The sequence below is a fragment of the Mastigoproctus giganteus genome, chromosome 1, assembly GCF_048544385.1.
Source record: "Mastigoproctus giganteus isolate SK-2022 chromosome 1, ASM4854438v1, whole genome shotgun sequence".
NCBI classification, from domain to species: Eukaryota; Metazoa; Arthropoda; class Arachnida; order Uropygi; family Thelyphonidae; genus Mastigoproctus; species Mastigoproctus giganteus.
In genome coordinates this window covers 110,726,748-110,742,586 of record NC_143575.1, presented here as the reverse complement: position 1 = coordinate 110,742,586, position 15,839 = coordinate 110,726,748, and the positions used below count along the sequence as shown (strand labels likewise).

The 15,839-nt window shown below is 38.1% G+C and overlaps 1 protein-coding gene across 4 annotated transcripts in view; it reads left to right on the top strand.

The window, feature by feature from the left end:
- Positions 1 to 15,839, top strand: part of LOC150091098 (mediator of RNA polymerase II transcription subunit 12-like protein) — an 825,386-nt gene that overhangs the window by 502,571 nt on the left and 306,976 nt on the right. For all 4 annotated transcript variants that reach the window (XM_090374287.1, XM_090374270.1, XM_090374279.1 and 1 more), the window contains one exon: positions 8,911 to 9,108. In XM_090374287.1, the coding sequence (XP_090230413.1) occupies positions 8,911 to 9,108 (198 nt within the window). The remainder of the gene's footprint in view (positions 1 to 8,910; positions 9,109 to 15,839) is intronic.

Here is a 15,839-nt window from a genome sequence, read left to right as displayed (position 1 = left end):
AGTGCACAGCGTGTCTGGCAAGACGATTCCTTACACCCCTTTCATCTCCAAAGAGTTCAGTTACTGCTCCCCCCAAGATCATCCTGCATGTGTGGCTTTTGCACAGTGGTTTCTCCAAGAAATTGTTCAAGACTTGAATTTTCCATCCTATGTTTTGTTCATGGATGAGGCTTATTTCACTCAGAAAGGCTTATTCAATCAGCACAATGCTCATGTGTGGGCTCACGACAACCCACACGGTGTGCGCCCCCATGCGGCACAACATCGCTTCGCAATAAATGTGTGGGCAGGTATGATCGGTGACTGCTTAGTCGGCCCATACCTGTTACCATCTCACACGAACTCCGCTAAATATCAGATCTTTCTTGAACAAGTTCTACCAGGTTTACTTGACGATGTTCCAGCAAATGTGAGACGCAACATTTGGTTTCAACATGACAAGGCGCCTGCCCATTATGGAAGGTGTGTTTGTGACCATTTGAACAGTCGTTTTGGGCATCGATGGATTGGCTGTCGTGAACCCGTTGCCTGGCCCCCACGCTCACCTGATTTATCGAGCCTTGATTTGTTTCTGTGGGGGCCCTCAAATCTTTCGTGTATAAATCGCCTGTGGAGACGCAAATGGATCTCGTGGCGAGACTCGTCTGCACTACTGCTACTGCCAATTCATGCTGCGTTGGTGTCATGCATGCATTGCATCTCATGGTGGAATCTTCGAGCATCTGTTGTAATATCATGAAATGCATCCATCTCATACTCCATTGTTAATATTATGTCAAATAAATTTTTGCCCACTAATTACTGTCTTGTGTCATTTCTGCTTCTTGTGCCTCTGTTACTACTTTCCCATGACGTTTCCAGTTATGGGTTTCTATGTGATTCACATTCCTTTAGATGTTACCTACCTTCCCTAAACGTTTGTACCAATATTTTTGAGACACCTTGTGTGTATATATATATATATACAAATTTGTATACATACATACATACATACATACATACATACATATATACACATTCACGCATAGTACTGTGATGTACCACTCAATTTTAGTGATTTCTCAAGGATCAACCACCAAAACTAAGAGGAAAGACAATAGTACACTGCCCCTTTGTTTCTGTAGTGAAGTGATTCATCCAGTAATAATAATAATATTTAGATTTTGAATTTCAATTTTGAAGGTTGGGCCAAATAGATGCCAGATTAAAAGTGAAGAATAATATTAAAAAGTAAAAAATAAAATAAAATAAGAGCAGAAAGGGGAATGAAAGGAAGAAAAAGAAGGGGAAAAAATATTTTTCCAAGAGGAACCAATTACTCGTTTCCATGACAAACCAATTTTCCACGCAGCCTTGGTAGATGATAAGGAAAAAAAAAGAAACTGTTGGCATCTAATCAAACTGCCTATTATGAGACAGAAGTGGCTTCTTTATATGATTGTGTTACAAAGCTGAAATTATTAATGAAAGTTGTTTACAGATTAATTTTCTGCCATGGTGTGTTTACATAATTTACTGAACTGCTCACTTTCCATATTAGAGAGAAATAACATGATAAACATTTCTTAAATAGAACTTTTTTGCACCAAAAATAACTGCATTTCACTTTCATATATATGCATTTCCAACTTTCATTTCAGGCTCAGCTGTAAAGTACATATATGATCTCCATAAACTCTCCATCCCCTCTTTTTTTATCAGTCAACAAACCATTTTAAATAATTCCAGTATTCATTATCCAATTTGAAGACATTGCAGCATCCAACAATAATTTCAACCACATATTCAATTGTAGTAGACAGGACTTGCTGACATCCATCACTATATCTAAACACCAAATCTTAGCAGCCTTGAACTCAAACACCATCCTCTAAAGCTATGGGTTCAAATGGAATACTCCAGTTCATGCTGAGATGCCTGGGTCCATTGTCATCCAGCCCCTTGTTAGCATCTTCAATGCAGTACTAACCAAATACACCTTTCCCCATCAATGGAATGTCTATTTGGTAAGGCTACACTCCAATTCCTCATGTCTCCTATTCCATCTCCCATCCCCAATTCCTCATGTCTCCTGAAGCTACTAGAAAGGACCCTTCTGCCAACTCTAAAAGCTCACATATTTCCAGATGCTCCACCACAAATTCATTCATTACTACCAAACAGGTCCACCATTATCAATCTCCTTGCCATCCACCACAGAATCCTTACAGTTTTTGAGAGGAATGAACTCCTCCTCATAACCTACCTCGACATCAAAGCAGCATTTGATGCCATTCAAGTACCTGCCCTCCTACGACTGCTTGAAGGCCATTACTCCATAGTTGTGGATGCATTGCAGTTCCTCTCATCACTCCTTCAGAACCATATAATCATACTCCATAATTCTGACAAAAGCTATACTAAGCAAATATCTACAGGAGTACCACAAGGGGGAGTCCTCTCCAGCCTCCTCTTTACTGCCATTATCTCCCCTTTTATAATCCAGAGACAAGATATATTTTCTTATGCTGACGATTTAAAAATACTGACCACCATCCAAACAAATGTAGACTCCAATATGATCACAGAGGAAATTAACAGTGTGCTCCTCGCACTAGTAAGCTACTTCAAACAATTTGGCCTTAATATCAACCCAACAAAGTCTGAGTGCATGCTCTACTCCTTGAAGAAAGAGCCCACAATCATCTTGCCAAAGATTAATGCAGTATCCATACTTCCTGTTTCATATCATTTAGATTTGGGGGTGGTTTTTGACACAAAGCTGACATTTAACCATCAATTGAAAAACTCATCAGGCGAGTGGCACACCTGAAATGGAGAGCGAAGCAGCACCATCATTACATCTCAGACAAGGTTGCTGTAACAAAACATGTCAGGATCATCATATACACCCTGCTATTTTATGCAGTAGAAATCTGGGCATCGGCAGTACCCACGAACACAAAACCCGTCTGGGCAGCAGAGTACTGGCTTCTCAACACAGGATACCACCCCAAGCCCGTATGACTGAAATGGCCCTGACCCTGGAAATTCCTAGGCTGCCCTCTCTCATTGAAGAAAGGAGACTGGTAATCACAATAAAGATGCTGACTGGTCTCATCACATCTCCTTCATTCTGGGATCTCTGTGGCTGGAGGATTCCACCTGCCCAGCTCCGAGCAACCCGAACAATTTGCCCTCTTTACTCACGCCTCCACTTATCAGATCACTTTCTATCCTACCAGATGCTCGGGAGAATCCAGGGCATTGGTGCCGACTTAGAGAAATTTGCTGTTAACCGACACTGTAGGAAGAGGATTCTGCATCCCATGCCCTCCAATCAGCATAGACAGAGGGCATCCTCGAAGCAATTTGTGACATGCAAATTCATCCCAGGTTCCCTCCAGTAAAGAATAGTCAACGACTGTCCGGACAGTCTACAAAATGAAAAGCTTTCTCTTTATCGTATCCAAGCCAACCTTCCCTGCACTTGCCACTTTAATGCTCCAATTAATTACTGAGCATACCGGGAAAAGAGCCAGCAATGTGTGCATCAACTGCCTCTGTTCATGCTGTTCTCTCCCACGAGCTGCGAAGATGAAAATTGGGACTTTCAAGTGTCATTTTGTTAATTTAATCTAAATGTTACATTACGCCAGTATTTATTTAATGTAATTTTTATGTCATCTTAATATTTTTATGTAAACTAATGCCATTATGGAAGTCATTGTATTGTCTTATTAATTGTCTTATGTATTGTCTCATGTCACTTGATGTTATTTAATTTAATTTATTTTATGTCCTATATCACTTAATTGCAATTTATACAGGGTGTTTCAGTTAAACGTTTCAGAACTTCTAAGAGGGATAGGGTACATCCTGACAACTCGAAATCATATAGCAATGTGGGGTCGGAAATGCTTTCCTGAAGCGGTGTTGTACACAGAAGCACCATAAAGAAAAGAGACCGTAAGTGAGAAATCGTTTTAATAATACATGAAAAGAAGCAAAAGGTATACGGATTAAAGTAAGTGTTCGAAGTTTCTTCCACGGGCTACAATGCACGCCTCACATCTCCGACGCATGGACATCCGAACATTCTGGAATACTCCAGGCAGCGTGTCCAGACACAGCAACCGGAGGATTATGCACCTTGTATTGCTTTCGCACAGTGGTACCTTGGAAAATGTGCTACAAATCCCCTTTTTCCTGCTGAAGTGTTGTTTTCCGATGAGGCATCCTTCACAAGGGAAGGAATTTTCAACACGCATAATGACCATATCTGGGCGGTTGAGAACCCGCATGCAATACGAGGTCGTGCAGCACAGATTCGATTTTCGGTCAATGTATGGGCCGGTATTATGGGAGATCACCTCATCGGACCTTACCTGTTACCGTGTCATCTAACCGGACCTATCTACTTGATCTTTCTGCAGCAAGTATTGCCACAACTTTTGAGAGATGAACAGATTTCTGCATTGACGCAACAGACAATGTGGTTCCAACACGATGGAGCCCCTGCCCATTATAGCGGAGATGTTCGTAACTACCTGGATGTCACATTTGGTCAACAGTGGATCGGACGTGGTGGTCCTGTGTGTTGGCCTGCTCGGTCACCCGACCTAGCATGTCTTGATTTTTATTTCTGGGGTCATATGAAATCGCTAGTTTATGACACCCCTGTTGACAATGCTGAGGAGCTGGTTGCAAGAATCGCAGTAGCTGCCAAAGAAATTCGAAATTCGCCTGGAGTATTCCAGAATGTTCGGATGTCCATGCGTCGGAGATGTGAGGCGTGCATTGTAGCCCGTGGAAGAAACTTCGAACACTTACTTTAATCCATGTACCTTTTGCTTCTTTTCATGTATTATTAAAACGATTTCTCACTTACGGTCTCTTTTCTTTATGGTGCTTCTGTGTACAACACCGCTTCAGGAAAGCATTTCCGACCCCACATTGCTATATGATTTCGAGTTGTCAGGATGTACCCTACCCCTCTTAGAAGTTCTGAAACGTTTAACTGAAACACCCTGTATATATCTGCTTGTTATCATCTCTATAACCTCTGGCCTTTTGGCCGTGAAGGGACATTGCAATGCGATCCAATCATGTAACTGTCACAATTGTAAGTGGTGTAATAAAAGATTCTCTCTCTCTCTCTCTCTCTCTCTCTCTCTCTCTCTCTCTCTCTCTCTCTCTCTCTCTCTCTCAATTGGTAGTCAACTTTCTAAATGTTTAGTAGTCCACTGGTTAGAGGTTAGAATAAGAAACACATATATTACAAGTAAGTAAGTACTTTCTCTGATACAATTCAAAATAATTTCATCAATATTAAAATTTAAAACTTTTTTATAAAATTATTGATTAGAGTAGCTTTCAGTCTGTAGTCTCTTTGTTAGGCCTATAATGTATGCGAAAATATGCAATTTACCAGGACACAAATAATAGTTTTTTTTTACTTTTCTGTAAATTGCAACATGATAATGCTAGTGAGGTGCTACAGCTGGCTATTGTCATGGCATGCTGTAATTAAACAGCCTGAACAAAGTCAAGAGTTCAAATACAAATAAAAGTAAATATAATTTTCTACAAAATAATAGCTAAATTCCTTCAGTGGAATTATCATGGATTCCATTGAAATACTGATGAGATCAAGGCCTTTATTTTCTATATTTTTATCTTTTAATATTTTTTCTATTTAGTTTTTTTTTTTTTTTTGTTCAGGCTGTGTAACTACAGCATGCCATGCTAGTAAATAGTTGTACCACCCAACTAGCATTATAGTTTTGCGGTTTGCAGCAACATCTCCCACATGGTATAAAGAGCTGGATTGAGTTGTTAATCTTTACATTGAAGCCTTTATGTAAAATCACGATCCTGTTTTTGCTCTTCTTGCTTGCAGGTGACATAATTAGAGGTAAATTAAAACCTTTCCTTGTATAATGTTATTATTTATAAAGATATGATTGGGTATAGCCTTGTTCGTGGAGAAGTTCTTGGCCTTGTGGAAAAGCAGACCCCATTTCTGCTTTTGCTACTCTTGAATAGCATATAGGCAGTAGCAGCTTTACTTGCAGTTGGGTTACTACTTATATTCGCTCCCATTCATCTCTCACCTGGGACTGACATCCTCCAGACATTCCTTTATGATTTTTTTGTGTAGTTGCTTTATGTTTTATTATTAGATAATTTCATTTCATATATCTTGTGGTATAGTTTTGATATTAATGGAAGGAGCCATGTCATCGAGCATTGGCTCACTGATAATGACCTCTCCCTTTTGAATGTGGGATATTTTTTCCATATGCCTATCTGGATGTCTTCTTTCATTAATCTTTCTGCTTCCCCTTCTGTCCTCCTGTCATTTACTTTAGAGCAAAGGAGAACCTATGTGAAAGTGATCATTTCCCATTGATACCTACATTACTGGGAAGGAGGGTTGGTGTGCATCACATGTATTTTTTTACTCTGCTACTAGTTTCATTGGTTCATCAGAAATCCATTTAGGGATACGCACCTTTTGTATAATTATTTATTATGTGCATCATAGTCATAGGGCCTATAAGACACTACTCTCATTTTTGTTTTTCCAGTGCTTATGTAACACCAAACTGACTCAAAATTTCATTAGCCACCCACGTCAGCTGGGTGCACTGCCCTAGATCCTGTATGTATCTTAACTAAGGGCATTACTTGTTCCCTGCCATTCTGTCCTTTGTGTCCTTTCAAAAGACATTGTATGCTCTATATTCAAATTCTAAATCCAATATATCTGAGTGACACCATGTCTCTGATATCCTGATAATGTTCACATATGTTGACTTAAAAAGTACTTAAAATTTGCCAAATTTGTTTATTGTATTCCTTGCAATAGTGGACATGCAAGAATTTATGTTTTAATAATCCTGACACAGTCCATGTGTTTGTTTGTTCTATGAGGATTCCCAGCAGATCTTTTATCCTCACATCTTGGTTTCCAGGTTGTCATATATCCAAATAGAAGCAGTATAAGATTCATTCACATCTCTGCCTGAAGCTGATTGCTGTTATTAGAATTAGCAAAGGCACAAAGTTATTCTTTGCATCCAGTTCCTTTGTAACTACATCATAGTATCCAATCAAATTAGTCAGACAAGACTTCCCCTTAACAAACCCATGCTGTGTCCAAGCTATAACTGAAGTCTTGTCTAGATGATCCTGCAATGCTTCCATTAATTTCCCTGGAACATAAGTTAAACTAACAGGTCTGTAATTACCTGTGTCTCCCTTTGATCCTCCTTTGTGGATTGGGGTCACATTTGCACATCTCCAGTCCATGGATACCCACCCTGAGTCCAGGGAAGCTCTCATAATTATGGCTAAGGGTTTGCTTACTTCCTTTGCCCTTTAACTTTAATAGATTCCATCCAACCCAGGTGCCTTTCTTGTGTTTATCTTCAACAATTTCTCCTCCACTTTTCTCTCAGTTATTACAAGATTATCTAGCTTACTGTCAGAGTTGAATACACCTCTGGCATTCCCCTCGCTGAATAACTCCTCATGTGTGAATGTTGATGCAAAATATTCATTTAGTTTGTTAGCTACCTTCTTGAGTTTACATAAGTAAAGAACTCTTTGCGGTTTTTCTTTGCATCCTTTGCCAGTGATTTCTCGTAATCTGCCTTTGCCTGCCTAACATTTGTAACTTAGTTACAGACCAGCCTATATCTATCATAGGCTTCTGTGTTACATGTTAATTTAGAAGGGAGATAGAAGATTTAAAGGCCTTACCATAGGAGGAATCAGAATTAATAACTTAAGATATGCAGATGACACTGTTCTACTGGCAGAAAGCGAAACAGACTTAAAAGCCATAATTGACAAGGTAAAAAGCTCCAACGAAAGATTGGGTCTATATTTTAATGAAAAGAAATCCAAAATAATGTGTATCTCAAAGAAGGGGGGGAAGAAAAAAGTTAATATTAAAGTAAACAGTAATACATTACAACAAGTAAACTCCTATGTCTACCTAGGACATCTAATCATCACATTATCGTCACGTTATCGTCACATTGCGCTTACTTCTACACTTTCTAACTTGATGGAGAAATTCATTAACCACCAACTTCTAAACTATCCCAAAACCTTCCATCTGGTCAACGATCAGCAATATGGATTCCATCAGTGTCAACCCCCCGGTGATATACTGGCCTATGTTACTCATCTATGGACCAATTCAATGGAAAAGTTTGGTGAAACTCAAGCCATTGCTCTTGACATTTCAAATGCTTTTGATCATATGCCCATAAAGGTCGCATAAATAAGCTTCCATTTCATGAATTGCCAACTTTTTTGACATTATTTATTTCTCCTGGTGTAAAAATAGACTTTATAATGCATATTAATCAAATTTTGTAATCAACATAGGAAAGCATATCCTTTCACAGAGGAATGATTTGCACAAATGAGAATTTTGTGTAAACCAAGTTGGTAGTAATTTTTGCATATTATGGTATATAATAGTATATAATATATTTTTGCATATTGGAGGCTTGAAGTGGTGAAACCCATGTTTAGTCTCTAGAGCAAAGTTTCCGGCATCCCCCTCCCCCCATACTTCTCCTTCAACCCATGCACGGTACTAAGTACTATAGGTTTTGATACCTTTCGTGTTTGGGGTTTTCATAAAAAAAAAAAATAATAATAAAAAAAATATAATAGTATATAATATATTTTTGCATATTATAGTAAATTGAATTAGGTATTTCTTTTAAAATCCTGTTTGATGATAAATTCGTAACTGTCACTCCATTGGTTGGCAGACTATGACATTACACGTTGTAAGGTGCACTCGTTGTTGGTTTACATGAGTTGCTGTTGTTGACCTACTAAATAATAAACATTCTTTTCCTTTTAAATGTTCTTAACCATGTTTTCTTACTACATTTGTAGAACTGATGCTGATAAGCCATCTCGTATATGGTTAGTTGCACCATTAATTACTAAGTTACCAGCTGCAGTACAAGGTAAAGTCTTGAAATCAGCAGGTCAGGTTTTGGAAAGTGGCAACTGGTCTTCCTCTTCTTCAAGTACACCTTCATCTTCTTCAACGTCTAAAAGTAAAGATAAAGATAAACAAGTACACCGCAGGTAAGTAAAGCTGTCAGAGTATCCGCAGAAAATGTAACTAACAATAGATTATTCAGAATTTTAAAATTTTTTTACCCGTCATCTGTGCTCACATTTTAAAATGATTATTTATTTATTTTTTATTTTTTTTTTTTTTTAGAGAGGAGCATTTCCATTTGCAATGGGTTTCCTCAGTCTACAAGTTAATTTTTTATGGTAATTTTCCCCCCTCCAGAAAGTGCAGTTCAAGGTGACTTGGTCAGTTAAACCTCGAACTGTCATTCACTCCCATACTCCATCTATCCATGTCCTCCTATGGCTTTTTATTCTTCTTGGTGGTACTCATTCCACAATTGCCTTTGGATATCTGGTTTCTTGCATCTGTTTTACATATCCATACCATTTTCAATGCTTCTCTTCGCTAGTAGCAATTATATCCTTTTTCACTTGCATTCTCTCTCTTATGTCTTAATTTCTTTTTCTATCTCTCCTTGAAGTTCTTGCTGAGCGTCTCCAAAAATCCACTTCTGTGGAGAGCAATTTGTTTCCCCTTCGCCTGTTCAAAGTTCATCTCCATGTAATAAAAGACTTTGTATTATCATTTGATATATGGTTTTTCATTTTATTTAGAATATTTCTGCACCTTAGAACAAAATTTAACATGTTGATAGCTTTTCTGCCAACTGTAATTCTCTTATTGATTTCTGCTTGGGATGATCCATCATTTTGTAAGATTGATCCCAAGTATTTGAATTTAAAAACTTGTTTAATTTGGGAACTTTTGATGTTTAGAATGTGTCCTGATCTTAAAGACAACATTTCAGTCTTGCTAAAATTTATTTTTAGACCCCATGGTTTATATTCCTCCAAGAGGTTATGACATGCATAGTCTGCATTTTCCATATCTTGTACAATCACCACCTGATCATCTGCACCATGACCTGCTCTGGCAGCCCATCTGCACTGCTCAGAGAACTTCATATCCAACTGCACAAATTACTCCCAGGTCTTTTTCATTCTCCACCTCCCTGAGTGTAGTACTACAGTGTTGGTACGTTTCTCTTGGGTTACTGCTACCCATATGCAGTCCTTTGCATTTGTCAATATTAAAGTTCAGTTGCCACTTCTTAGCCCATCTGCCTAACTTTTCTAGATCCTCTTGCAGTAGTATACTGTCTTTACTGTCATTGACAACCCTGCCAACCTTTGTATCATATGCAAACTTGGATATTAAGCCTGATATACCTTCATTGATATCATTTATAAATACACAAAACAAAAATGGGCCCAGCACAGAGTCATGTAAGACTTCACTAATAACATTAGTTCACATAGAGGACTATGAGGACTAATATTAGTCCACATAGAGGACTAATATTAGTCCACATAGACCACATAGAATCCATTTATTACCACTCTCTGCCATCTCCCACTCAACCATCCCTTTATCCATTTCAGAAACTTGCCCTTAATGCCATACTGCTCCAATTTGTATAGAAGTTTTCCATGGGGAACACTATCAAAAGCTTTCTTGAAATCCAAGTATATGATATCAAAATTATTTTTTTGCATTCAGTTCCTTTGTGACCACATTGTAGTATCCAATCAAATTGGCCAGACAAGACTTCCCCTTAACAAACCCATGCTGTGTCTGAACTATTATTGCAGTCTTGGCTAGGTGATACTGCATCACTTCTTAACCAGTGACTCCATTATTTTCCCTAGAATAGAAATTAAACTAACAGGTCTATAATTATTTGCATCACCCTTTGAATCCCATTTGTGAATTGGCATACATTTGCACATCTCCACTCCATGGGAACTTCCCTTGAATCAAAGGATGCTCTCATAATTATGGCTAAGGGTTTGCTTACTTCCTCGCTGCCTTGCATCTGGAAGGGCAGTGGTTTTTTTTTTTTTTTTTTTGGCTGTTGCTGTATAAGCTTGCTTTCTTGCTTCATATGCCTCAACTAATGCTAATTTTTAACTTCAACAATTTCTCCTCCACTTTGCTGTCCGTTATTACAAAATCATTTAGCTTCCTGTTAGAGTTTAGTAAACTTCTGTCCTTGCTTTCATTACAGAATTTCCTCATGTGTAAATGTAGCTGCAAAATACTCATTCAATTTGTCAGCTATCTGAGCAGAATCATCAACAGTTGAACCACCAACATCAAATGGACCTATCTGACTGTTCCCTTTCCTTTTAGAGTTTACATAAGTAAAGAAGAATTTCTTGTAATCAGCCTTCACTTGCCTAACTGCCTTTATGACTTGATTACAGACTAGCTTATATCTGCCATAGGGTTCTGTGGGTTCACCTGATAATTTATATGCATCCCACACATTTTTATTCTCTGCTACCAGCCTCATTAATTCATCTTACATTCATTTAAGTCTAAATCTTGAACAATATTTCTTAGTTGATATATTAAAAGCCTATTTGCTTCCAAGATTAATTCCTTGAAGGCTTCCCATTTAGATCATCATCATTGATCCCACTGTGTAGAATTTAAAAACTGTGTGAGCCCACTGTAGTCACCTTTACAAAAACAAAAACCCCTTCCCTTTACCCTTCATTGTAGTTACATCTTTAAGTAAATCCCACATCAGTAGACTGTGATCACTGTCGCCTAGTGACAGGAGATCACAATCTACTGATGTGGAGCAAAGTGGAGGAGAAATTGTTGAAGTTGAACATTAGTCAATATCTGGAAAGTTAAAATCTCCCATTACAAGACATTCTCATTTACTGGCCCACTCTGTTTCTCTACACACCAAACTGACTCAACATTGCACTGTCCACCTATGTCAACTGGATGCACTTCCTTAGATTTTGTGTTTCTTAACTAACAGCATAACCCCTCCTCCCTCCCTTCCTACCCTGTCATTCCTTTCTGTATACATTGTACTCCCAAAATTACAATTCTGCACTGCTTATACCTGTGTGACACCATGTCTCTGATATCCTAACAATGTCTACCTTTGATGCCTTGATCAGCACTTCAAATTCATCCAGTTTATTTACTGCACTTCTAGTATTGATGTACATGCAAGTATACATGCACCTGTTCTTACTCTTAGTTACCATAACACAGCCTGTGTATTTACTAGTTCCATGATGACTCCCTTGAAATCCTGAGCAGTTTGATCTCTAGGCTGCTGCTCATTGTAATAGAATCAGTGCAAGAATCACTTTCGCCTCTGCCTGTGGCTACTGTTAATCTTTTAGACTGTGAATCCCCCCAAGTTAGCAGTTTTCTGACCCACTTAACACTGCCTCGATAGCATCAGCAAGTATTCTTGCACCCTTTCCATTTAAGCGTATCCAATTCCTGTAGAAGCAGTCTCTCCTGTTAGCAAGCACAGACTACGCTGAAAAAAATTCTACCCCGTGAGCCTTGCACAATCTCTCGCAGGCTGAATTGATCAATATCACATACTCCCTCCTATCGTGTCTGAGCAGAATTGCAGATACTTTAAAATTCAGCTGTAGTTCGCAACTTTTTTTCAACATTGACCTGTACTTGTTAATTAAATCTGCAGATCTCTTGCACTTAAGGTCTTACTCTTTGCAAACGATACTAAATCAAGTTATTGATGATGATATTGTTAATGACAATAATAGAAATAAAATTATTTTATACAGTTCTAGATATTGTTTCCCATTCACAATTTTTTATTTAATTTTATAGTGAAAAATTTTAATGCAAATAAGAGTGCCATGAATTCTCTTGTTAAAACAAATTATACCATACATCACCCACGGACTTATTATTCCACATCGCAAACCATTAAATAAATATGATATAAGACTTCCATGTTACATTATTTATAATATTTTGTTAAAGTTTGGTTGTGTGAGTTGATAATCTTTAACCTACTCTCAAATGAAATTATATTTAGTGAGTCAATATGAAAATTAAAAATTTTTTTTCTTTTTTTTCTCCTCTATTTTGATTTGGAGGAATTAATCAGTTTGTGATCTTTTATCACTTTCCTCTTTCTTTCAGTGGTAAAATGTATCAAAATAACTTTTTGGTAAGGGTTCTAAAAACCTTAATGAGTTTGTGATGTAATAATTTTTTTGGAAACTAATAAATATTGTATTATTATTATTATTTTTTTTTTCTATACATTAAAAATGTTTTTCTCCTTGTGATATTTATTTGAGCCAATGGGAGAAGAGGGCGGGGCAATTACGTCACTACAAATGAGCAGGCAAATAATTTCATTGTTGTCGTCTACTGAAAGACAACTGCCTCCATAACATTCATGACCTCGTGCACGTGCTTCCCTGTGTAATAAATACACGACCATGCCCAGCATCATCTGATGTTCCATTGTAATGCCAGCTGATGAAGGGACCCGATATAGTTTGTTTATTTTTAAATAGTTTAGCATTTTGTAAATATTATAAATATTTTTCTACTTTGTAAATATTTTAGTCCTGATCTTTCGGATGCAACAATATCCCTCATGCATTATGGAACCCGAAGCAAAAGGCCTTTTCCTAAGTGACCTATGTAAACACAGGTAAATAATTATAAGTGATATTTATTTGACCATGAGAATATTGATTGGTGAGGTAGCCAATGGAATAAGAGGGATGCAGGTCATGTGGTACAAGTGGGCTGGTCATTTACGTGACTACAAATGCACAGGTAAATAATTATATAGGTCATTTTCTGATTAGATATCGATCGGTACATTTTGACAGGTGTGTCTTACGTAGAAAGATTTGATTTACTCTGTCATACCTCTACATTTTACCTAGAAAAGCATGTGCTAGGGTTGGTGAGCAAGGGGCAAAGTCCACTTGTTATTATCATTATTATTATTATCATCATCTTTCTTCTCCTTAAGGGTTTCTTTCCCATTATGCAATGAGTATGGTGCCAGTTGCATAGGGTGGTTGTTTTGTTTGGTTACTATTAATGGTCAAGGAAGAGTCTCACTATTCAGGTGTTCAGGATTAAGGCTTTCTGGAGACATGTAGCCTCTTTGGCACTATGCCGGTTGTCGATTGCTTTGTCTTGTTACTATTATTGGTTGAGGAAATCTGACTGTTCAGGATCAAGGCTTTATGGAGGCCATATAGCCTTTTTGACACCAAGTAATGACCATCCCAATTGACAGAGTTATTGGGATGGTCGTTACTTGTTCCACATGCCACATCTTTCTGACTTCCAGTCTTAGGTCTGTGTGCTTTCTGATCATTTCCTCATAGGTTTTCTGGGGGTTGCTGGTGTTGGACACCACTGTGTTGATCAGGTAGGTGGCCTTTTCCTTCTTGTCAGTGAGGGTTATGTAATAGTAGTAGTAGTAGTAGAGGCATGTGATGCAAGAAAGCAAGCTTGTGTAGCATTAGATAAAAAAAAAAACTATTTCACATATTCATTCCCTCTAAAAGTTTGTCCAATTCCTCCTTGAATTTATTTAAGTTATCAACTTCCACAATCATATTTTTATGATTGTTGGCATATGCCATGCTGTAATGTGTATATTGTCCATGGCACGCAGGTTTCCTATACACTCTTGTTTTTATTCTGAGGCTAACACATCAAAGAAAGTAGGAGAGGAAGTAGCAGTAGAGGCATGTGATGCAAGAAAGCAAGCTTATGTAGCAATCACCCAAAAAAAAAAAACCATTTCACACATCCATTCCCTCTAAAAGTTTTTCTAGTTCCTCCTTGAATTTATTTAAGCCATCAATTTCCACAATGACAGATGGAAGTTTGTTCCAGCGATCAACTACCAGCTGGCTAAAGGCAAATTTTTGCACATCTGTTCGATAACTGTTTTTCCTCAATTTGAATTTATGCACCCTCAGGTTCTTAATCTGAGCAAGTGGAAGAATCCCATCAGAATTCAGTGTGCTCAACCCATTAAAGGCCTTATACACCTCAATCAGATCACCTCGCAGATGCCTAGTTTCCAGCAGCTGCAATTTGCATAACTTAAGCCTTTCTTGGTAAGAGGATCCCCTTCGTTCCCCTCATGCTCAAGCAACTCTATATTCTTTCTAAGATGAGGCCTCCAGACCTGTATGTAGCACTCAAGGCGTGTTCTGAACTATTTCCTTATACAAAGGGATAATGACCTCCTTTTCCCTACTAGCAAAATTCCTGTATATTGGTGACAACTCCTCATGACCTGCTCTGGCAGCCTGTCTGCACTGCTCAGAAAACTTCATATCTGACTGCACAATTACTCCCAGGTCGTTTTCATTTTCTACCACCCTAATTGTAGTACCACACAGTTAGTATATTTCTTGGGTTAATCACAATAACCCAAGAAACGTACTATTTGTCAATGTTAAACTTCAGTTGCTACTTCTCAGCCCATCTGCCCAACTTTCCTAGATCCTTTTGCAGTAGCACACTGCCATTACTGTTGTTAACAATCCTGCCAACCTTTGTAGGCCCAACACCGAACCCTGGGGGACTCCACTAATAATATTAGTCTACAAAGAGCAGCATCCATTTATTACTACCCTCTCTCTCTTCTCCTACTCAACCACCCTTTTATCCCTTGTAGCAACTTGCACTTAATACCATACTGCTCCAACACAACAGACCAGACATGGTGAAGTGTCATCGACATGTGTCGTCTGTTACTCCAGGGCCCTTGCCGATATATTTCCTGTAGTTCCTGATGTTGATTATTTAGTCTTGGATGGCAAGCATGAATCCTTTGGTCTTAATAACAATAATAAAATAGGGTAGCGATGGCCCAGTGGTTAAGACAGTC